This window comes from Lepidochelys kempii, chromosome 4, assembly GCF_965140265.1.
Source record: "Lepidochelys kempii isolate rLepKem1 chromosome 4, rLepKem1.hap2, whole genome shotgun sequence".
NCBI classification, from domain to species: Eukaryota; Metazoa; Chordata; order Testudines; family Cheloniidae; genus Lepidochelys; species Lepidochelys kempii.
In genome coordinates, this window is record NC_133259.1 from 55,516,427 (window position 1) to 55,535,750 (window position 19,324).

A 19,324-nucleotide genomic window follows, 5' to 3' on the forward strand; every position below is an offset into this window, starting at 1 on the left:
CAGGAGGGGGGACCGAAGACTGAGCCCTCCCGAGCCCTGCCGCCTGAGACCCTGGGCAGGGGGAGGGGCAAAGCTGAAGCCAAGGGCTTCTACCCTGCGCTGGGGGCATGTAACCTTAGCCCTGGGCAGTGGGGCTTGGGTTTCAGCCCCAGGCGGTGTGGCTTGGGCTTCAGACTTGCTGGGGCCCAGGGCCAACACCAGCATTGGTGACCCCATTAAAATGGGGTCACGATCCACTTTGGGGTCCCGACCCACAGTTTGAGAACCCTGTAATAGATTGTTTTCAAAATAATATAGGGTGATAGGAAATTTGAATTCAATTAGCATCTTGTGGTAAAGAACCTGTTATCATTAGAATTTGATCCCAATATTATATTATTAAATTTTAATTTTTACTACTCCTATAACAAGACAGCACAAAAATTGTTCTGATTGCCAGTTGCCCTTGTCTTGACTTGACTCTATAATTAACTGAATCAAGAAAAATAGAAATGATGAAAGGGAAGGATTGTTCTGAAATTGTTTCTGCTACATTAGACCTATAGAATCATATTTCCAACAAATCTAAAATAACTAATACTTAGGCTGTCACTTTTGTAAATGCAGCATCCAAAATACTGCAAAATTTTGATTTGCATGTGTAGATGGCATTTGTGCACACAAATCTAATAGTTAAATTGCTCCTGGTTGCACCTATTTCTGAGATTCAGGAAAAAAAATATTGGCTGTATATACCTGAGCCACAGCCCACTGAAGTCCATGGAAATAATTAAGTAAGCTGTGGATTACGTTGTGTATTAGGAAAAAGACCTATACAGCCATTGAAGGTAGTCAGGATATTGCACTGCCTTAAACATTCCAAAAAGGTCAGTCAATTTAATAGAAAATGAAATGGTGGGCATGACCAGTGGCATCAAGGACTTCAGGGGTTGTTTAATATTGAATTTGCAGATTCCTCAAGTTAGTGCATGATTTTAAAATGTCACTGAATGCTTCTTAGTCCCCCGCTTGCCCTCCCAGGAAATACAAATGAGCTAATGAGATGAGACTTTAGTGGGGACTGTAGGAAGTAGTTCTGTAAGGTGCAACGGGGCATAGATTGAACTACCTGTCTGCTTTTTTTTGAACAAAAGGTCTAAGATTTTATGAAGAGACTTTCAAATACACTTTATAAAAGTACTTTTATCTTTTTCTGTGTGTTTTGCAGGTTTTTAAGGGGAGATCCTCCCAAGCTTGAGGGGCAGTATAGGAGAAAGCACAAATGTGATTGTTAAAAAATTTAACAAGTGGGCTACAGAGGCTGGCATCATGGGCTGATGGAAGGCAAGAGTCAACATTTCAATAGCAAATGAGAGATGGAGAGGGGATAGACCCTGAAAGGTCATGAAAGAGAAGACAAGTAGCTTATGTTTGATGTGATAGGGAAAGGAGAGCCAGTGGAGGAATGCAAAGACAGGGTGATAGGGTCAACATTCTGAATTGATATGAGCAAGGTTAGACTGTGTTTGTCAGGGCAAGAGAGAAGGATGTGCAGTAATCTAGACAGGAGCTGATGAGAGTTTGGACCAGAGTTCTAGCTGATAGGATAGTCCGCATCTTAGAGACGTTTTTCAGAAAGAAGCAGCAAGGTTTAGACATACCCGAGACGTGAGGACTTAGAGACAGGTCTGAGTCAAAAGAGATGCCTAGGTTACAGACCAGAGCAACAGACAGGATTGTGGTGGTGTTCACAGTGCTGGCAGGGCTTTGGTGGGAGAGAGGTGTAGTGGGGATTAGAAGCTGTTTTAGCCGTGTTTAACTTCAGCTGGTGGCTAGACATCTATGAGGAGATGTCAGAGAGACAGGCTGAGATTTTAGTTTGGACCGGAGGACACAGGCCTGGGGTAGAGAGAGAGGTCTGAGAGTCATCAGCGTAGAGATGGTTGTTGAATTTGTGTTTATGGATGACATTTCCCAGAGGTCAGGTGTAGAGGGAGAAGAGAAGGGGACCAAGGACAGAGAGCTTGGTGGAACCCACACAGAAAGTTGAAGGGGGGGAATGAGGAGGCTCCTCCAAAGGACATGCTGAAAGAATGATGAGAGAGGTTGGAGGACTGGGACAGGACAGAATTACAGGTGCCAAGGGAAGACATGATTTCAGAAAGAAGAGCATGGTCCACTGTGTTGAAGGTGGCTGACAGGTCAAGGAGGATGAAAATTGACTATTAGTTCTGAGCTTTGGCTAGGAAGAGGTTATTAGAAACTTTGGTAAGAGTGGTTTCAGTGGAATACAAGGGCAGAAGCTGGATTGGTCTAAGATGAAGTTGGAGGAGAGGAATTCCAGCAGCGATTGTAGACAACATGTTTAATGAGATTAGAGATGAAAGGGAGAAGGGATGGCTGTGTGTGTATAGTCCCAAATCTAAAGGTGCATTTCCTCTTGAGACTCAACTGATCTCCTTTGGGTGTACATATGGAGTCCTATTTGCTTACTTTGTCTAAATTAAGCAGTTTAGTGCTTTTACTCATATTAGACGCATTGACTCTGCAATGCTGTTAGAGAGTCAAATGGATTCTGTTCTGGCACATGCATAACAAGATTGTTAAATAGGTTTTAGTTGCACAACTTAACTTTAATTCAGCCCAATTTGAGTTTGCTGAGCTAGTAACTAGGAGGGGAAAAAACACTTCCTTTGTAATCTGAGTGGATTTGGTTGGGAAATCATCGAGAGAAAATAAAATATGGATCCTCATGATAGCATTTTAGAGTCATTTTTAAGAGTATGTCTATGCTTTAAACAAAGCGTATAGCAATTTTGACATAAACATATATTTCTATCCTAAAGACTCCCACTATAGTTCTGGGTTTTGAGTTTGCTGAAAATAACTAAACGTGCACCATTCTGGGACAGAAATCTCTGATACTAGACATGTAACAGAATTCCATGAAACCTTATAAACAATTATTACAATAACTAGTAAGACTGTTGGTCAGATCCTGACAACAAAGGTTTAATAATACAACACTTTGTTCTTGTGTTGCTTTGTGCACGTGTGCATGTGTATGGCTGAGGGTACATACAGAATAAAAGATGTACAGACAACCCCAAATTACCCTACTCTAGTACTCAAACAAATAGGTTTTCCAGTGGACAAGCCATTACTGATATAACACTAGTAACTTTAAGGTGGAAAGAAGGCCACTTCTTTCTTGAATGCCCCACAGCATGATGGAGGAATTCAGCACAGAGATCCAGGCTTTAGCTCAAGATTGTCATAAACTTAGCAGTTGGCCTTTTACAACTCCCTATACCCTAGTAACACTCAGTATTGCCAAACCCAGTGATCAAAAATCATGAATCAAGCCAAACAAATTAGATTGCTTTTAAAATACTGAGTTTAAAAAAAAATAATTAATTGAATTTTATTTTCTCGTTTCTGAACCTTTAGAGTATACTTGGGTCATATTTTTAAGCTTTTCTTTACCACCATGAGGGCTAGAAACATACACCATTTTTAAAAATTAAAGATGCGATTCTCATGTAATCATGAAGCAAAGAGCAGGGGCTTTTTAAAAAAATGGCAAGCTTCATGAGATTCACAATAAAATCTCAAGAGTTGGCAACACTAAACATAGTTGTAGATTTGTTTTGTTTTGTTTTTACACTGGAAAAGCTCAGGCATTTGTTAGCATGATAGAGTTTCTGTCATTACAGTGCAACTGGCCTTTATTCAGTTTAGGCCCTCAGACAGGATTTAAAAAAATGATTTAAAGTGTTGCTTGTTCTCATTTATTGGGAGGGGGCATGGCATTTTGTTTTTTACTCCCTTACTGCTGCTGTGCTACACCTCTCACCTACAGTTTTAACAAGCGAACAGACACATTGTTCTCGTATTTTCATATTTAAGTGAATGATATTGAATTTATTGCTTTTTACTTGCAGGAGGAAAAGAAGAAGTTTGATAAGGAGACAGAGAAAAACTACAGCTTTTTAGAGAAACATTTAAATTTATCAGCTAGGAAGAAAGAGCCACAGCTACTAGAGGTACTGCTGCTACTATTTCTTCAGCAATGTTGCTGAAAATGAAGGTCTTTCCTTTTTGTATTGAGTACTTAAATATATTAATGAAAGTACCAAAAGAGCACTTAGGCTGTTGAAGGCAAAATTGCCATCAACCAAGGAAATTTGGTTTTCTTCAAGAAATCAATATCGTTTGAACATTGCCATTGTTTGATGTCTTTTGGATTAAGTGTGAATATTTTTAGTACATATACACAACACTACTGAACTTTGTTACTTTTACAGACAGTTGAAGGAGTAGTAAAGCATGAACATAGTGTGGACACACCTGCATTTATAGTAAGGTTTCACTGCATATATGCTTACACAGTAATATGTAGAATGGGTTGACAGCTGACAATTGATATGATGGAATGGAATGCTAAATGCAAAAGCTTGTTGCATGCTGATATTTTTTAAAACTTGGAGCACCTCTTTATCCAGTGATGCTACACAGGAAGAGGAAAGATTGTTGATGTCTTTATAGCTCAAGACTAACAGACCTTGTTTTTATTGGCATTCCTTCTGTCCCCTCAGTGGTCCATGATAGATTTTGTCAGTTGCTATTTCTCAAGGACCAGTAAGTAAGGTATGAGAAAATGAGCAAAGGAAGTTTGTTCGAGCCTCTGTAGACAGAAGGGTTACCTTACATTAGGAAAATCTCCCAGAATTCTTAATTTTCTGTTTAGCTTCTACATGCTTTACATATATTTAGCAGCACTTAAAAGTCCCCCAAATGTAAGGTTTTTTGAACAAAATGTTCCCATCAGCCTCGTTCATATAAATCATTTTCACAATCAGCCAGTTACCTAATAATTTGAGCACCCAGCATGTATTTGCATTTTATCAGCATATTGACTCTGCATGTTGTGTTACTCAGAAAGTTAGGCCCTGGTTTTGCAAGTCTCCGTGTACTTAACTTTGAACTGGTGAGTAGTCTGATTGAAGTCAATTGGAACTACTCATGTGCTTAACTTTAAGCATGTGCATAAGTGTTTGTAGGATCATGGGTAGAAATTGTTCTTACCAAATTGATTAGATACCATAGAAAACTTGGTACAGAAAAATGAAAGTGTTATTTTCCACCTTTTTATAGGCCTGTAATGGGGCATATCTCAAGGTCAGGAAACTTGTAAACATCTAAAACAGAGATGAGATACCACATGAGTGGAAATGCAGAATACTCCAGAGAGAACAGCCTCAGAGCCATTTTGAACAGAGGTCTAGTAACAGTATCAGCAGCACTTGTTCAAAGTATAGAGAAAGTAAAAGTAGATGTATTTAATTTTCTTTACTGAATTTTCAAATACAAAGTTCACTTACAACAATTCCTTCTATTATCAATTAAAAATATTCTTTAAAACTTGTCAGTTATATCTAACTTCTCATTCCTGTTTTTAGAAATGTTAGAAAACAGAATACTAAACATTTTAACAGCCAAAGCATGCTTTTCTTTAATGCCTATAGGACTTAAAATGGAAAAAGCTTTTGCACAAGCTTAGGAAACATGTATGCATAAAATTGATGGAGTTGGCTACTAAATTAGCCATACACTTGGCTTTCTGTGTCCTTTCCTTTATGCGTACATAGTATGCATTTAAATGAGATAGTTTAAAAGTGAACTTGACAAACCAAGAAAATGTGCTATGTTGTGGTGGAAGCTATATTACTGTGGGAGGGCTCCTGCCTCTGTCAATGTAGGATTGTTCCTGAAACTATAAGGCATGTTGCAGGTATTGTTTGTACAGCACCTCTGATGTACAAACAACATACAGTACCCTAATAAAGTCACAGTTCATACCTCAGAAAGTTTAGGGATATAATCCTTCATTGACAGGGGGATGGACTAGGTGTCTGTTATAATGTGTAGTGCCATCTGGGGCCTTTAACACTAAAAAAATAATAATAATAATAGAGAGCTAGACCTTGGCTCCACCTGGGTAACCTTAGTCCTAAGGGGCAGGTGCCTCATGGGACATAGATAGTAAACCCCATCACAATCACTTAAGAGAACCTTTCCATATCTACATCCTATGATTCTAAATGGCTATGTATTGCATACAATGCATTATAGGCATGACTAATTTTACAAACCATACATAAATTGTATTCCATGCATAAATTAGGTTTCTAGGTACTAACCCACTTATTTTTAAACCTTTTTCCTTAATGTTGCAAACATGCAGATGACTTCAGTGTGTGGTTCTTTTTTAAAATGTGATCATTCAATATGTGTGTCTTCATTCACAAACTATTGGCACAGAGCAATAGAGGATTGATTTTTATTTTTGTTTAAATACAAAACATTTTGAAGCTATTTTTGACTTATGGTCACTTCACAGCACAGTAGTTAATGTTGTACCAGAACCATGTTTTGATATTCTTTTGAGCTGGAGGTTATGGTAAGTCTGGGTTTTCCCTTTCTTTTCCCTTCCCTACCCTTTTTTCCCTCTTTCTCTGGAGTTTGCACTTTTGGGGGATCTGAGGCTTTTATGGAATTCCTGGAAGGCAGTTGATACCATTTCACAGAGGAGGACTTCAGTAATGATCATTTAACAATTGGAATGACACTGTCCTTTCATCAAATTTATTTTAATAAGGGGATGTTAGCCATTGTTCAGTTCCTCTTCAGTTGAAGACTTGGCTTGGACACCTGTATCTTTATTAATAACCTGTACTAATTTCCTAACAGCATGAAGCAGTATTCGTGCTGGTATAGGAATGAATGGTAGCTAAAATGTAATTAGTACATGAGATCAGTATGACATTGGCACTTTATAAAAGCTAAAATATTAATACATCTGCCTGGGTTAGAACTAAGGCTACATATTTTCAGTATTTTGTAGGCTGTATGGTTTGTTTAATACCCAAGATAAAGGTATTATTCTTTTAAACTGTCTTTTATTGCTAGTGGTACACAGTACGGATGCCTGTATAATGCATCAAAGAAACCCTTGACAAATAAGCAAGTAAGATAGGGGCCAGATTATCATCTTACTTGCCATCACAATTCATACATGTTCAGGATGGGCAGGAGAGGAGGAGATGAAACCTTCCAGAGGTTTCAGAGCAACAGCAGTTTTTTGGGGGTGAGGAGCAATACAGACAATGACAGAGAATCTTCAGCGGTAACACTTCCACCCAGGGTTGAATGGAAGCATTTCACATCTCTTAGGTATGAGTCGTCTTATCACCTCTGTGTCCCTGCAGGGCCCTCTTGTGTGATATTAAATAATCAGTGTAAGTTTGCACCGACATGTTTGTGATCTGCATTGCAATTATAATGAAATGTCACGTGAGTTTCCAAAAACACTCCACCTTCTGAAACAAAACACAATCAAGCAAATGGTAAACGGCATTGCTGGTAATGTATCCAAAGTAAGCTACTGTAATGAAAGGTTTCAGAGTAGCAGCCGTGTTAGTCTGTATTCGCAAAAAAAAAAGGAGTACTTGTAGCACTTTAGAGACTAACAAATTTATTTGAGCATAAGCTTTCGTGAGTTACAGCTCACTACAAAAGGTTTTTTCCCCCTCCCTGCTCTCCTGCTGGTAATAGCTCACCTTAGGTGATCACTCTCGTTACAGTGTGTATGGTAACAACCATTGTTTCATGTTCTCTATGTATATAAATCTCCCCACTGTATTTTCCACCGAATGCATCCGATGAAGTGAGCTGTAGCTCACAAAAGCTTATGCTCAGATAAATTTGTTAGTCTTTAAGGTGCCACAAGTACTTCTTTTCTTTTTACTTTAATGAAGTCCTTCGCTAGTCCTTCGCCTAGAGAGTTTTATCACTAACCATCTTCAGCTCTGTATACATGTCATTCTGAAGCTATCGGCATAATGTCTGTGAAACCTAAAACAGCTCTGTTCTGTCTGTAGGCAGATTACCAAGTGGAGCAAAATAGAAAACACTTTTATGAGCTGTCACTTGAATATGTGTGCAAGCTGCAGGAGATACAGGAACGGAAGAAATTTGAGTGTGTGGAACCTGTAAGTACTATAGAATTTATTATATAAGAAAGCAGCACCTGATGGCTTTGACAAGGGGGAGAGATGGAGTGTAAGAGGGTGGAAAACAAAGAGGATCAGTGCTGATTTCTGCTTTCTAAGAAAACTAAGGAACTGGTAACGAAGTAGAATGACAGGTTTCAGAGTAGCAGCCGTGTTCGTCTGTATTCGCAAAAAGAAAAGGAGTACTTGTGGCACCTTAGAGACTAACCAATTAAAGCTTATGCTCAAATAAATTTGTTAGTCTCTAAGGTGCCACAAGTATTCCTTTTCTTTTTAAGTAAAATGAAAAACTATCACGTTACATATATGCAAACTCCTAATATATAGAGAGAGAGACAAACTGATTTAGCTTAAAGCCACCAGTGTAACTATAACTGATCAAGTTACTTTGATGCAAGTTTTTGAGTACAGACAAGCCCTGGAAATGTTCTACAGAAGACCCTGTTAAGGGCAGAGGTGTGCAAAACTTGGCAGCTTTTGTTCACAGGGTTTTTGGGCAAACAGTTTGTTTTGATTGAATTCATAGCCCCTGAAATGTAACGTGACTAATCCAAAGAGCATGTTTCCATGCTTGGGTTTGCAGGTTAAGCTCCTATTTACTTAATTTAAAGTTGAGCCCACTCACTAAAAGGTTGAATCTGGTCCAAAATCTCAAAGTGAAATTAGTCTGAAACTACCAAACTTGGCCAGGGTTGAAAGTGTGTAAAACCAATGAGCTTCACTTGGTTTCAAGCTAAACCATAACAATGCTGACCAGGCTTACTCAAAGTTCCTGCGGGGGCTTTCTCTAAAATTTCTCCAAACCTTCACAGATAGTTGAATTAGGTTTGTAACAAAACCTTAAGCTATGCTAGTATCCTCTGGTTTCAGATGTATTTATGAAACATTCATAACCACTCTCATTATGATAGTTATTGAGAGAGTGTGCATGTGTATGGTGTTTTTCAGCAGTGTTTTTCACTCAGCCCGTGCCGCTTCCAGCAGCTCCCATTGGCCTGGAGCAGCAAACCGTGGCCACTGGGAGCCGTGATCGGCTGAACCTGCGGACGTGGCTGGTAAACAAACCGGCCCGGCCCGCCAGGGGCTTTCCCTGCACAAGCGGTGGAACAAGTCTGGGAACCACTGAGCTATGCTGATATAAGCACTGTGATATAAACTATGCCCAAAGTAGGGGGTTTGTACTGGTCTGCTTATACAAGCATATTTGAAGTGGTGGCACAGCTTGTTAGTGGACAAGGCCTTAGGTGTTTTTGCATATGTCCCCTAAGTCCTGTTAAAACAAATTAAAATAAATGAGTCTATGAGCTTACTATTGTGGTATCTAGCGATTCCATAACAAAAGCCATTTATCTTCCTGAAAGCCCAATTAAAATGAGTACCTCTCCAAATTACATTCTCAAACTTCATGCATGCTCTGGTGAACTGGTTCTTTCAGCTGCTTTTCACAACAACCTTTTCCTCTGAAGACTGGGTAAGTTGTATGTGGGAGGAAATTGTTGCTTGATTTGTATCTGAATATAGTGGAGTCTATTATACTCAATATATGCAAATTATATTCCTTTTTTCATTTTAAATTTTCACTGAGGGCGTGAATTGCTCATTCCCATCTCCTTCTTTGCCATGTAGATATTTTATGAGCCTTGCATTTTTTCAAGGGTAGTGAACCACTGTTTTGAAAATAGTTTGCTTAAATGTGGCTTCAAAGTATTGTTACATCATCAGGCTGTGGCTCCTTTTCTCCATAATACAGAGGCCTGCGTCTTTCTGTGGGATTTTCACCCTCGCTTTGCTTTGGGAGTTGCCTATTGTTTTCTTACTAGGGCTGTCAAGCGATTAAAAAAATTAATTGTGATTAATCACACAATTATCAAAAAACAGTCAAGATTAATCTCACAATTAATCACACTGTTAAACGATAATAGAATACTATTTATTTAAATATTTTTGAATGTTTTCTACATTTTCAAATATATTGATTTCAATTACAACACAAAATACAAAGTGTGCAGTGCTCACTTTCTATTTATTTTTAATTACAAATATTTACACCAGTGGTTCCCAAACTTCCGTACTGGTGACCCCTTTCACACAGCAAGCCTCTGAGTGTGACCCTCCCCCATATAAATTTAAAACACCTTTTTTTATATTGAACATTATTATAAATGCTGGAGGTGAAGCGGGGTTTGGGAGTGGAGGCGGACAGCTCGCAGCCCCCCATGTAATAATCTCGTGGCCCCCAGAGGGGTCACAACCCCCAGTTTGAGAACGCCTGATTTACACTGTAAAAAACAAAAGAAATACTATTTTTCAATTCACGTAATATAAGTACTGTAGTGTAATCTCTTTATCATGAAAGTTGAACTTACAGTGTAGAATTGTGTACTTCTGAAAGCATGCTCCACACCTTGTCTCTCTCAGAATTTGGAAGGAGCTTTAGATTCTTAAACCTGGAGTCGAGTGCTGTAGCTATCTTTAGAAATCTTACCAGGACCTTCTTTGTGTTTTGTCAAATCTGCAGTGAAAGTGTTCTTAAAACAAACAACATGTGCGGAGTCATCATCCGAGACTGCTATAATATGAAATATATGGCAGAATGCGGGTAAAACAGAGCAGGAGACGTACAATTCTCCCCCAAGGAGTTCAGTCACAAATTTAATTAACACGTTTTTTTTTTTAACAAGCATCATGAGCATGGAAACGTCCTCTGGAGTGGTGGCCAAAGCATGAAGGGGCATACAAATGTTTAGTGTACCTGGCATGTAAATACCTTGCAACACCAGCTACAAAAGTGCCATCCGAATGCCTGTTCTGACTTTCTGGTGACATTGTAAATAAGAAGCGGGCAGCATTTTCTCCCATAAATATAAACAAACTTGTTTGTCTTAGTGATTGGCTGAAAAAGAAGTAGCACTGAGTGGACTTGTAGGCACGAAGTTTTACATTGTTTTGTTTTTGAGTGCAGTTATGTAACAACAAAAATCTTTGTAAGTTGCACTTTGACGATAAAGAGATTGCACAACAGTACTTGTATGAGGTGAATTGAAAATACAATTTCTTTTGTTTATCATTTTTACCGTGCAAATATTCGTAATAAATAATAATATAAAGTGAGCATTGTGCACTTTGTGTTCTGTGTTGTAATTGAAATCAATATTATTTGAGAATGTAGAGAAACATCCAAAATATTTAATAAATTTCAATTGCTATTCTGTTGTTTAACAGTGCAATTTAAAACTGATTAATCGCGATTAATTTTTTTAAACAGTTAATTTTCTTGAGTTAATCGTGTGAGTTAACTGCGATTAATCGTCAGCCCTATTTCTTACTTGTTTGATCAAGTTTAAAATAAAGATAATTTGTAAGAGACTGGAAGCAAGACAGATTCCACAGGTGTTAGTTATGTTGTTAGCCATTTTTAACAAAATAGATTCTTGTGAATAGTAGACATTAGTAAGAATATTTTTATTAAAGAAATCTTATAGTTTTTGTTTACTTGTTCTTTTAAATGCTTCTTTTAAATGCTTAGTAAAGACTAAATGAGAATACAGCAATCTTTGCTGGCAATTGGCGTTCGCCCTGCTAAGAAAGCTCTCCTGCTTGTATTCCAGGTGCTGTCATTTTTTCAGGGTATATTCACTTTCTATCATCAGGGCTATGAACTCGCCAAAGACTTCAATCACTACAAAATGGCTCTGCAGATCAATATCCAGAATGTAAGCTAAGCTGTTTTATATTTAAGCCATTTACAAATTTTTGGAATAAAAAATGTGTACTGTATATTTGGATAACTCGTTTCTAGGTAATGTGAGTTAATCAAGAGAAACTTTGGGGTTATAGTGCCATCTTCTGGCTAACCAATTATGTGACTGAATCATCCATTGTGCAATAATTGAGAATACAGCTAACCCTGCCACCCTAGTGTTCTCTAATACTCTTTAAAATATTTTCTGTCAGCTTTTCATAGTTTGCATTTAAATTCTTTCATGTTCACAGTAGATATGTTTGTTTAATGTAATTAACAGTTTATTTTAATTATGTGCAGTTGGCTGGCTCAGAGGTTTGGCAATGGAATACATCTGAATTCAGGCTGGATTGACTTTAAGTCATTACTACAGAACTACACTGTAGGTAACTGAAAAACATTCAGTGGGACAGCCAGGCTTCCTAACAATTTTTGTCACACTTGTTGGTACTTCCGTTAAAGGGGCCAAAGAAAAAATGACATGGAGGCTCTGAACTAGACTCTCTTCTTCAGAACAATACTTTCAGAAAATAATGTACTTGAAGCACTCAAGTATCGAGCTGTTTAAGGAAACTTAGACAGTGATGGCCTGTGCGACACTTGTTTTGTTGATTGGCTGTTGGTCTCCAGGGTTGTCTGGAATTATGACACAGTACTTCTAGGAGGTTACAGTCTGATTATAGACATGAATTGATGAGTCAGAACAACAGACGGTAGTGGGGAGAAAAGGCGGAAAAGTGTTACAATAATATATGGTTATGTAAGTTAACATCTTTGATAACACACTTGTATTTCCTTTTTGTTTGTGTACATCTTTTCTCCATGCTCATGAATTCTCAACTTGTATTGGGTTGCAGAGGGAATTTTTCGGTTGTGACAGTGGGCTTCCTGGAAGAAGTCACCCTTTCTGAAAGGAATTAAATGAGGGGTCTTTCCCACTGGGATTGGGAGAAGATATAAAAAGCACAGATGGCAGCATAAAAGAAGGCACCAAGGTGCAAATAGGAGAAGGATAGTAAAAGGGCATTGAGTCTGATATTGGTATTAGCGCAAAAAAGCTGAAGTAGGACAAGATAAGAGATAAGATCTGAAATATAGGCCAGGATGAAGTTGTACAGGGCTTTGAAGGTGAAGATGAGGAGTTGAACTTGAAATTGTAGATGAAGGTGACCCAGTGAGATGTTGGAAGAGGGAAATGATGTGGTCAGAGCAATGGGAAAGGAAAACAATCTTTGTAGCAGTATTTTGGATGGACTGAATGGCAGCAATATGTGTATCAGGAAATGCAGAGAGGTTGCAGTAATGAAAGTGTGAGATTACTGTTATAACTGTTGGAATTGAAAGGCTGGGTTGGATTTTCAAAATGCTCTAGGGGAAGGAGTGGCAATGCTTGGTGACAGCCTTGGAGGAGAATGGAAAGAAGAGTCAGAAATGACCCTGAGGTTGAGAGCCCAAAAGACATGGAGGTCAGTGGTGCTGTCCACTGTAAAGTGTCTCTCTATGCCGATTTAGTAATGCCAGCTCCCTGAGTGGCTTAGAATCGTGGTTGATGTAATTTTAAAGTCAAGATTGGATGTTTTTCTAAAAGATCTGCTCTAGGAATTATTTTGGAGAACTTCTATATATGACCTGTTCTATACAGGAGGTCAGACTAGATGATCATAATGGTCCCTTCTGGCCTTAGAATCTATGAATCTGTTTCACACAAGGCTTTTAAGCAGTACAGTTCATGACAATCAACCCCCACCACTCTCATCTTACCTAATGTACTGTAAGAATTGCATAAGCACATTCATAAAAGGTATTATTTTCCATCTTCCATTAGTCCATGATGTGAGAGCACAGAGCATCTCTAATTTCTGTTGCCTGGGTGCATCCTGCTGCAACTGTGGTAGCTGCATTTTGTGGCTGAGGTACTGGCTCAGCAGTCTGTCACTGTCATGTGTCCATTCTGGAGAAATGTCTCATCTTTTTGCTTCCCAAAGATTGTGAAGAGCACAGCAAGCCACAGTAATGCAAACAGCATTGATGACATTGGAATCCAAATGGGTCTCTAGACAGTGCCAGTGGGGTTTCTATCTGCCACACCACATTCAGCCACCATTCTGCACCTTCTAAAGTGTAATTTAACCTTATTTTGCCGGCGCCTCTGAGATCAGGGTATGCTTTCATAAACCAAGACAAAATCGGTTATGTGGGGTCCCCTAGAATAATAGTAGGGAGAGTAACTCCGTTTATGGCAATGTCATCTCATGGGACTAGTGTCCCAGCCTGTCTTTGAATGTAGACTCCCAATTGGCAGAAAACCCTGGCATTATGAACTTTCCAGTGCAGCCCATGTTGATATGGTCTTCAAAGGCCTGCATAACAATGGAGCAGTACCTTTTTTAGTTTACGTACTCACATGCTCCTTTAGGAGGACAAGAAAACTATGGGCACATGAATTCCAGCAATGGCCCCAGCACAGTTTGGAAACCGCATTCTCTCAAAGGCGGGATTTACTTCAGGAATGCCGCAGAAACCTCTGCCACCACTTTATCCACATTCAGCTTTCCAAAGCCAAATTGGTTAGCAACAGACCAGTAGCAGTCAGGGATAGCCGGTTTCCAGATGGTTACAGCAACCTGCTTCTGGACCAGGATGTCTGCTCTCCTTGAGTGTGTGTCTTGATGCTGGAGGGTTGAGGCAGGCTGCTCACAAAGCTTCAGAACGTAGCTTTTCTAGTATTTTTCTATTTTAAATAGCTTTTTTCTTTTCTTTTTTTTTCAATTTAGACAAGAAATCGTTTTGAAGGAACAAGATCGGAGGTGGAGGAGCTCATGAACAAAATCAGGCAGAGTCCTCAGGAACATAAAAGAGCAAATCAGTTTACAATAGAAGGCTACCTTTATGTGCAGGAAAAAAGTAAGATACATTTTTATTTTATTATTTGTATTCCAGTAGTGCCCAAAATCTTCTAAGTGCTATACACATGCCTGTATATGTACTTCGACAAACACACATGCACACACAGAGTTTCTACTCAAAAAGCATTTAGTTTAAGAAAAATGCATTTATAATTCAGTGTTCTCATCTCTTTACAAATTTAATATCATACTTAATATTCTTTCATACAGTGATCTCCAAGCACTATACAAGTATCAATTAAGCAAACCTCCAGTGAGGTAGGGAGGCTGTAATATTCCTGTCTTAGTATTCCAGCGAGGCACAGAAAGGCTCAGTGAGTTGGCCAAGGTTACATAGTGAATCAGTGGCAGAGCTGGGAATAGAGTCTTCAACTGTCTCTCAGTACTGTGCACTAAATATTTTGTTGTTGAATGTAAAGCCCTTTTATAGGAAACGTTTTGTTCTTTTTTGAGGGTGGACCCTATGGTATTCATTGTGGGTGAACATGCATTTCATGTGTTTGGTACTGGAAATTCTTCAATAGCAATGTCTCTTGGTCTGTGCTGATGTACCATGCCTCCTCGTGGGGTGAACTGTAGGCAGACATGGCGATGTGGACCGATCACCTCTTCGGTTCTTTTTCCACCACGTGTGGTCTAGGACAGAACCTCCTGTGTTAGTAGGTTGTAGCTTCTTAGGTTCAACTTCCTGTAAAAAATATTGTATATAGTTTTAATAGTTTTGTTAGTTAACAGTTGTCATAAATATAAAGGGAAGGGTAAACCCCTTAGAAATCCCTCCTGGCCAGGGGAAAGCTCCTCTCACCTGTAAAGGGTTAAGAAGCTAAAGGTAACCTCGCTGGCACCTGACCAAAATGACCAATGAGGAGACAAGATACTTTCAAAAGCTGGGAGGAGGGAGAGAAACAAAGGGTCTGTGTCTGTCTGTATGCTGGGTCTTTGCCGGGGATAGACCAGGAATGGAGTCTTAGAACTTTTAGTAAGTAATCTAGCTAGGTATGTGTTAGATTATGATTTCTTTAAATGGCTGAGAAAAGAATTGTGCTGAATAGAATAACTATTTCTGTCTGTGTATCTTTTTTGTAACTTAAGGTTTTGCCTAGAGGGGTTCTCTATGTTTTTGAATCTAATTACCCTGTAAGATATCTACCATCCTGATTTTACAGGGGGGATTTCTTTATTTCTATTTACTTCTATTTTTTATTAAAAGTCTTCTTGTAAAAAACTGAATGCTTTTTCATTGTTCTCAGATCCAAGGGTTTGGGTCTGTGGTCACCTATGCAAATTGGTGAGGCTTTTTATCCAACATTTCCCAGGAAAGGGGGGGTGCAAGTGTTGGGAGGATTGTTCATTGTTCTTAAGATCCAAGGGTCTGGGTCTGTAGTCACCTAGGCAAATTGGTGAGGCTTTTTACCAAACCTTGTCCAGGAAGTGGGGTGCAAGGTTTTGGGAAGTATTTTGGGGGAAAGGACGCGTCCAAACAGCTCTTCCCCAGTAACCAGTATTAGTTTGGTGGTGGTAGCGGCCAGTCCAAGGACAACGGGTGGAATATTTTGTACCTTGGGGAAGTTTTGACCTAAGCTGGTAAAGATAAGCTTAGGAGGTTTTTCATGCAGGTCCCCACATCTGTACCCTAGAGTTCAGAGTGGGGGAGGAACCTTGACATCACCATGAACAATGAACAATCCTCCCAACACTTGCACCCCCCCTTTCCTGGGAAATGTTGGATAAAAAGCCTCACCAATTTGCATAGGTGACCACAGACCCAAACCCTTGGATCTGAGAACAATGAAAAAGCATTCAGTTTTCTTACAAGAAGACTTTTAATAAAAATAGAAGTAAATAGAAATAAAGAAATCCCCCCTGTAAAATCAGGATGGTAGATATCTTACAGGGTAATTAGATTCAAAAACATAGAGAACCCCTCTAGGCAAAACCTTAAGTTACAAAAAAGATACACAGACAGAAATAGTTATTCTATTCAGCACAATTCTTTTCTCAGCCATTTAAAGAAATCATAATCTAACACATACCTAGCTAGATTACTTACTAAAAGTTCTAAGACTCCATTCCTGGTCTATCCCCGGCAGAAACCAGCATATAGACAGACACAGACCCTTTGTTTCTCTCCCTTCTCCCAGCTTTTGAAAGTATCTTGTCTCCTCATTGGTCATTTTGGTCAGGTGCCAGCGAGGTTACCTTTAGCTTCTTAACCCTTTACAGGTGAGAGGAGCTTTCCCCTGGCCAGGAGGAATTTCAAAGGGGTTTACCCTTCCCTTTATATTTATGACAACAGTTTCATAGTTAATTAGTATATAGTTGTAGTTTAGTGAGTGTGGACCAGGGGTTTCCCCCCCATTAATCCCTAGACATTTAGCACCATCGGTTTTGCACAACGCTAAGAATACTGTACCTACACCTACACGATGGATCCAATTCCAGAAACTCCAGTCAGTTCTCCTGCCAGACCTTGGTATTCCCTTATTGAGGATCTGACTATTTACACGCATCCAGAGTCTCCAATCTGATTGAACCTCATGGTCCAATCACAACATTGTCCAGGCGTCACTTGCCAGTCTTGAGCACTGGCAGGGCTATGACACTCCAACACAGTGGGGATGCTATTCACTTGGTTACACCTCTGGTTGAATGCAGCCAGTACCAATGGTTCCACCCTTAGAGTCTGACAACTCTTACTCTGAGGAGGAATGAGTGCTGTCAGTTCCATTGATGATTTGTCCACAGCATGTCAGTTCATACAGGGCCCCCAGAGCCTTTTGAGGACCTCCTCTTCCACAGGACCCTTACCTACCAACCATGGATCCATGGTAATCACCATGGGGTCTGCTGAACTATCAGTATGATCCCATCCACTGGCCTTACTGGAGTGCCTGGGGCCCTACTGTGTGTTGGGATTCCCTCCAAGACTGCTTTCCACTTGGCTTTCCAAGAACTCAGGTATTCATTACTCGGGTATTTTTATTTTGCATACAGCTTAATTCCCTTTTCTACTAGTGTGGTCTGGATAAGCATGCTGTTTAACAATCTTGACGACTCCCCCTGCTTTATTTCTTGTACACCGTAGAGGTCCAGAATTTGAACACTAGGGGCATTGTTCTCACAAAAGATCATCTCCAGCAGAAGATTCCCAACTGCCACAGGAGAGGAAGGAATAAGAGGATTTGGAGCCACTGGAACAGCCTGTACTGCCAGATCCACACATGCCTGCTTCTTCATTCCTTCTAGTTGAAGCATTCCTTCCATTGCTTCTTCATTTCTTCTAGTTGAAGCAGTGGTGCCAGCTTCCCTCCCCCCACCTGATGGTTGCAATACCAAGAGCTGCTAAGAAGGATTGTTAACACCCTCCACATCCTGCTGAAGGAGTTCAGGACCCCCATCACACAAGTTCCTGGACTTTCTTTAGTCAGGAGCTCCCTCCAAAGTAATGCTCCCTATGGAGGCCATTTTGGAGCTTGCTGAAGACACTAGCCATCTGTGCCTCTACGCCCCAGAGGGCTGAAAAGAAATATTTTTTTCTCTCTAAGGCGGTAAAATATTTATTCTCTTCCTCCCAAACCTGAACTCTGGTGGTACAAGCGGTAACGAAGTGGAACAGACTACAACAGCCAAGACCTATTCCTTTAGACAAGGATGTCAAGAGAGAACATTTTATCTGCCAGCTTACTGTTCCTTACTGCAAACTACCAGGCAGTTATGTGGAAGTACGACTTTATTAACTTGTCAGAGTTTGCAGTCAGTTATCACCAGAATGTAGGTCCCAGTTCCAGGATATCCCTGATAAAGGGATATTAGGAGCCAGGTCATCCCTTTAGGCATCACTGGATGCAGGCACCTCAGTTCATGGTGACCTCGGTGTCATGAAGTAGGCCTCCTGGCTCTGGACATTGCCGTAACTTCCTTGGAAAGCCCCAATAGTGGAGGATCTTCCCTTCAGTGGAAATGACCTTTTCAATGAAAAGACTGACAAGTCATTCACTCACTCAAAGACTCCCGGGCCATACTCAGCTCCTTGGGAATATACACCCTGAAACCTCACAGAAGATGCTCTAAGGCATCGCAACATAAGTATCAGCCAGCCCAGTAGCCGTTCTATCAACAGAGGCCTTATGAACCACCACGATAGCACCAGAGAGTACAGCATGGCAGGTACCCCACTGCACCACCATCTCCTCTCCAAAGCCAACTGCCGACCAAGAAGGCATTTTACAGGGATGTATGAGAGATGTCAACCAGTCCCAGCTCATCCAGTCTCCCTCACCTTCTTTGGTGGCTGCCAGGCCAATTTCTTTTTGATGTGGCAATGCCTAACTTCAGACAAATGGGTTTTGGACATCAGCTTAGCCAGCTACCTGATCGAATTCCTGTGTCTGCATTCCCCCAAACACCTTTCCCCGTCCATTTTCAGAGACCCGTCTCACAAGAGAATCCTCATGCAGGAGATAAGAAGCCCTGATCCAGGTAGAGGCAATGGAGCCAGTACCTCCTTGAGATGGGGGAAGGGCTTTTACTCCAAATACTTTCTAATACCCAAAATGACTGGGAGCTGGATCCTGGATCTCAGGCAGTTGAACATCTTCATCCGCCACTCAAGTCAGGATGAT

The 19,324-nt window shown here is 40.1% G+C and overlaps 1 protein-coding gene across 9 annotated transcripts in view; it reads left to right on the forward strand.

Annotated features, from left to right (window-relative positions):
* The window catches only part of ARHGAP10 (Rho GTPase activating protein 10), a 266,272-nt gene that overhangs the window by 104,606 nt on the left and 142,342 nt on the right, over nt 1-19,324 (forward strand). For 7 of the 9 annotated variants that reach the window (XR_012158591.1, XR_012158590.1, XR_012158592.1 and 4 more), the window contains exons 5-8: nt 3,924-4,025; nt 7,923-8,033; nt 11,663-11,767; nt 14,571-14,700. Coding sequence is in view for 6 of the 9 variants with exons in the window: in XM_073341321.1 (XP_073197422.1) it covers nt 3,924-4,025; nt 7,923-8,033; nt 11,663-11,767; nt 14,571-14,700 (448 nt within the window). In the remaining 3 variants the exon portion in view is untranslated. The remainder of the gene's footprint in view (nt 1-3,923; nt 4,026-7,922; nt 8,034-11,662; nt 11,768-14,570; nt 14,701-19,324) is intronic. The other 2 variants (XM_073341320.1, XM_073341323.1) reach the window with 2 other exon arrangements.